Genomic DNA, 5,331 nt, shown 5'->3' on the forward strand with positions numbered 1-5,331 from the left:
GAAGGATGATTCCGTATGAAATCTGCCAGAACAGACAGTTCTGGGTGGCATTGGAACCTTGGGGGTCACCTCTCATCTGCTTTCAAAACACTGGGGGTCTGTGCTTTTTTTTCCAGGGAAAAATGATCTTTCAAGAGCAGATATCCATAGCTAAAATTTGGAAACTGCCTCCAAAATTCCTTATATCCAATGATAGCTCCCATACAAAAGCTGACAGGACTGTCTACGTTCCCTTGCCTTCCTTAGGGCGAGCTCTCATCTGTCTGTGAAACACTGGGGCCCTGTACTTTCCTTCCTATGGAAAAGAACTGTCCTTCTTGTCCAGATGCCCACGGTAAAAACTGGGATTTGGCCTCCCAAATTCCCTCTATCCAAGGATTGCTCCGAGACAAATATTCCCAAGGAAAACAGGTCTGGCTGACCTTAGCCTCCTTGGGGCTGCCTCTAATCAGCCTTTAAAACACTGAGGCTCTGCCCTTTCCTTCCTGTGGAGAAGAACTGTCATTCTGGTCCAGTCACCCATGGCTGAAATGGAATTCCACCTCCAAAACTCCCCAAATATCCGAGGGCTGATTTCAGACAAAAGCTGCAAGGACAGACAGGTCTGGCTGGCCTTAGCCTCTGGTGAGTGCCTCTGATCTGCCTTCAAAGTCCTGGGGCTCTGTGATTTCCTTCCTGTAGTAAAGAACTGTCCTTCTTGTCCAGGCACCCATGGCCTCAAGCACATGAGCACTGTACAGGGACAGAGGAGCTCTGTGCTCAGTGGGGTGGAGACTGAAGACAGCAGAGGAGAACCCTGGGAGGGATTCAAGGGTGGTTTCAGAGATGGTCCATCCTTCTGACATAGTAGACAACAGCCAGAGAAAGAAAAAAATCAATGATTAAGCTAGGTGGGGAGGCCCAGACTGGGAACAAAGAGAAAGGGATTTCCTTCCTAGGGCAGGACTGTGGTGCAACACTTCCCCCAGAAGGAGCCTGGAGCAGCCCAAGGCTTTGTGTGGGCAGGCAAAGGCAGGCAGGAGGCAGAGCTGTCAGCTAAGGAAGGGCCCAGCCAGGTGGGGCAGCCAGGGGATGCCGACAGCCTGCAGGGACAGAGGCACAGGGCAGGGACACTGTAGCACAGCCCGGGCTGCACAGGACACAGGGATGGGCAGCAGCTGCAAGACAGCCCTGCCAGAGCCAACTTAAGCAGCTCATTGGCCATGGCTGCTGGCCCTGGGCCTGAGGCAGGAGCAGGAGACAAGTAACCCTTGCAGGGCTGGGGCCTCATTTCCTCCTTGTCCCTGCTTAGCAGCCTGGCAGGGGCCGCCCCATGCTCCTGCCCTTGCCATTGCACATCCCCACATGCCAGTGCCCATCCCGGGAAGAGCCCTGAGCAAGGAGGGAGGGACAGGATCTGCCTGGCCAGGGGCTGGGGCTCAGGCCTTGATCCTTTGCATTCCTCAAACACATCCAGGTTTGCTCAGCACCAGAGACACCTTGGCCTTGTTTGTCCCCTGCTGTCATCACTGCCTCGAGGGTTCTGCTCTAACTGGAACCTGGGGACACTTCCTCAATTGTGTTCTTTAAGGGGACCCATTAAAACTTCAAGAAACTTTGGAGTCTAAATTTAATTTTGAGTTCTTGAGAAGTTTTTTGAAGACTCTCTAAGGGAATGAGTCTGATGTAAACAACACCAAATCTCAAGAGGCTCATTAAAATCCTTGTGCTCTGTCTGTGCTGCTGAGCTTTAAAGGAACAGCTCTTCCCAGGGCCAGCTCCTTCCCAGCCCAGCAGTGCTGAGGGCTCTGCCTGCAGGCACTGAGGGGACAGGAGCCAGGCAGAGACAGGCTGAAGGCAATCAGGATTGGGAAGACATTGAGCTGAGACTTCACCTGGGGAAAGCTCTTCACAGCCCTGTGCATGGTGAGTCTGTGAGTGCAGGGCAATGTCCCCTGTGCTCCTGGAGGGATCTCCTGAAGCTGACCCAGGACAGGACTGATGTGACTGTAAGGATGGCTCTGCTGCCGTTTCTGCTTTGGGGGAGGTTTTGCGACAGAGCGGGGCTGCCCTGGGCACCGTCAGAAGGACAGGGCAGGGACAGCTCCTGCTGCCAGGGACGGCTGCAGGGGCTGAAGCTGAGGCTGAAGCCAGGGCTGCCCAGGGCTGTTCTGCAGAGCAGCTCCTGCAGCCCTCAGGGCTCTTGGCCAGCCCAGGGCATGTGCCCCCTGCCAGGAGCAGCTCTCAGCCTGACTGGCAGCTCCCCATGGACACTGCAGGGGAGAAGTTGGAGGTGGAAGGAGCCACCCCCATCAGGGCAGATTCCTCCTGCTCTGGAAATGTTTCTGCATGGCCAGGGCTGCTCTCAGCTTTCTCCTAAAGGGAAGGGAAAGGAGCTGTCATCTTTGGCTGTGTCACTGAGACTCCTGCACTGTCAGCCTGGGCATCAGCAGATGGGCCTCAGATCTCCCTCAGAAAGTGCCTCCTCAGCCTCCTCTCCCTACAGCCAGCAGCAGCAGCACCTTGGCTTGCAGCATCTCTGTTTGTCTGGCCTGCCCCTAAGGCCCTGGTGCCAGGGAGATGCCCCTGGGCAGTGCCCTGTGCTGGGAGGGGTCTGCAGAGCAGAGCTGAGCCCCCGGGGCAGGGCCGGGCTTGGGCAGCACTGGCAGGGACAAGGCTTGGATAGAGAGAAACAGCTCCCAGTAGGCACAACTCCAGGCAGCAGAGAGCCAGACCAACCCTTGGTATCCATACCTGTCCAGCTGCATAGGGAAAGAGAGAAGATTTCAGAGAATATTATTTTTAAACTGGAGTGTTCAAAAAGTCCAATTTATTTTTCAATAAATTTTTAAGTGCAGGCACCCTCAAACAGAGGAGTTTTAATTATCAAAGGAGTCCTGGGTGGGGACTAGCACTGTCTGCACTGGGGCACGGGAAGCCCTGTTTTCCCTCTGGGCTCTGCAGTGTTCCGCCTGAGAGCAGTGCTAAAGATGAGGCGGGTACTCAGTTGCACAAGCTCAAAATCAAAGAAAGTTTAGCCAAATTCCCTCACAGGAAGAGGAATGATTTTGCAGAGATTAAAAAAAAAATATAGAATTGACTCAAAAAATTTGGTCACACCTTGTCAATGTCTTCCTTCAACAGTCCACAATGCCCAGAGTGAAAAAATGTCCAACAGTAGCTCCATCAGCCACTTCCTCCTGCTGGCATTGGCAGACACGCGGCAGCTGCAGCTCCTGCACTTCTGCCTCTTGCTGGGCATCTCCCTGGCTGCCCTGTTGGGCAACGGCCTCATCATCAGCGCCATAGCCTGCAGCCACCAGCTGCACACGCCCATGTTCTTCTTCCTGCTCAACCTGGCCCTCAGTGACCTGGGCTCCATCTGCACCACTGTCCCCAAAGCCATGCACAATTCCCTCTGGGACACCAGCACCATCTCCTACTCTGGATGCGCAGCACAGCTATTCCTACATGTCTTCTTCATTGGAACAGAGTTTTCCCTCCTGACTGTCATGTGCTATGACCGCTATGTGTCCATCTGCAAACCCCTGCACTACAGGACCCTCCTGGGCAGCAGAGCTTGTGCCCACATGGCAGCAGCTGCCTGGGCCAGTGCCTTTCTCAATGCTCTGCTGCACACGGCCAGTACATTTTCCCTGCCCCTGTGCCATGGCAATGCCCTGGGCCAGTTCTTCTGTGAAATCCCACAGATCCTCAAGCTCTCCTGCTCACAATCCAAGCCCAGGGAACTTGGGTTTCTTGTGTTTTCCATCTCTTTAGCTTTTGGTTGTTTTGTGTTCATGGTTTTTTCCTATATGCAGATCTTCAGGGCTGTGCTGGGGATCCCCTCTGAGCAGGGACGGCACAAAGCCTTTTCCACCTGCCTCCCTCACCTGACTGTGGTCTCTCTGTTTGTCAGCACTGGCACATTTGCCTACTTGAAGCCCCCCTCCATGTCCTCTCGATCCCTGGATCTGGCAGTGTCCGTTCTGTACTCAGTGGTGCCTTCAGCCCTGAACCCCCTTATCTACAGCCTGAGGAACCAGGAGCTCAAGGCTGCAGTGTGGACACTGATGACTAGATGGTATCAGAGACAATAAAGTGCTGCCTCGTTTTTGCAAATCACTTGTACTAAAAGTAATCTTTGATAGTTCTGCTTGGTTTTGGTGGTTGGTTTGTACGTTTCTTTCCTTTCTTTCAGTTTTTAATACTATTCACAAACAAACTTCATTTTTTGTGCCATTTCTTGTTCTGTTTCTCTCCACCCTCATTGTGGTCCCAGACTGTGTCAATTAGGAGCTGTGCTTTCAGAAGCTATAAATTAGAGAAAGGATTTCCCAGCACAGTTTTCATGAGAGATCCCCCTTTTGTTGCCTTCTCTGGAGCTGTAGCAGCAATGTCTGTGTGCAGAGCTGGGGCAGATCAGTGCTGGCCCAGCAGCTGTGCCCAGCAGCAGCAGCATTTGTTGTTGCCAGTGCTGCTGTCATGGCCCTGCCCCGCTGCTCTAGTGGCCCTGGTGTTGCTGCAGGGCCTGAGTGCTATTGGGGCCGGGTACAGTTCTGGGGGTGGCAGTGCCGGGGCTGCAGCAGGGACAGACCATGGGCACTGCTGGGGCAGCGCTGACGCCTCAGGCCAGGGCCTGGGGGCTCCAGGCTCCTTGCCCAGGCTCTCTCAAGAACACAGCCAGGCCAATGCTCAGCACGGAAAAGACCCATGAGTAGCCCCAGGCTGGCCCTGGGCAGGCTGGGGGCAAACAGCATGGCTGGGGCTCTGCAAGGGCCCTGGGGCAGATGGGAAGGAGCAGCAGAGCAGGGGCTGATCCATCCCCAGTGTGCTGGATAGCCCAGGGCAGCGTCCCAGAGTGTCCTCATGGAGCTGCCAACAACATCCCCCTGGCCTCTCCCCCAGCTCACACAGGTGCCCCATCCTTGCAGGCACAGACATGGAAGCACTGGCTCAGCAGCCCCTGTTTGCATTGCACAGAGCAGGGGGAGCACCCCCATGCTGTTGGTGTGGGGACATGAACCTGAGGCAGCACAAATGCCATCAGCCCCTGGGGCCAGCAAGGGCTGGGGGACACAAGGGAAACCACTCAGCTTTGTCGTGGCCTGTGCAGTAAGCCAGAAAGTTTGTTCCCATCAGCTGGGAGTTTCCTGTCGCACTGCAGACACTGTTGCTCAGAGCCAGGGCTGCCCGGCAGCCACCCCCAAACTGCCCTCAGGATTTCCCTGCCTTCACCTTTACTTTCTTTCCTCTTTCCTGATACACTTTTCTCCCTATTGCCCAACCCTGCTCCCTCCCCTGCAAACAGACTATCTCTGTTTGCCCTTTCCTCTCTGGCCCCACTCCCCA

General features: G+C 54.8%; 1 protein-coding gene across 1 annotated transcript; it reads left to right on the forward strand.

The window, feature by feature from the left end:
• Positions 1-3,146: 3,146 nt before the first annotated feature.
• Positions 3,147-4,079, forward strand: LOC134413952 (olfactory receptor 14C36-like). The gene has a single exon (XM_063147966.1). It carries the CDS (start codon positions 3,147-3,149, stop codon positions 4,077-4,079), a length of 933 nt encoding a protein of 310 aa, XP_063004036.1.
• The last annotated feature ends 1,252 nt before the right edge of the window (positions 4,080-5,331 follow it).

Source organism: Melospiza melodia, unplaced genomic scaffold, assembly GCF_035770615.1.
Source record: "Melospiza melodia melodia isolate bMelMel2 unplaced genomic scaffold, bMelMel2.pri scaffold_62, whole genome shotgun sequence".
NCBI lineage: Eukaryota > Metazoa > Chordata > Aves > Passeriformes > Passerellidae > Melospiza > Melospiza melodia.

Coding starts and splice junctions, on each gene's coding strand:
- LOC134413952 (XM_063147966.1), top strand. CDS start 3,147: ATGTCCAACAGTAGCTCCATCAGCCACTTCCTCCTGCTGGCATTGGCA.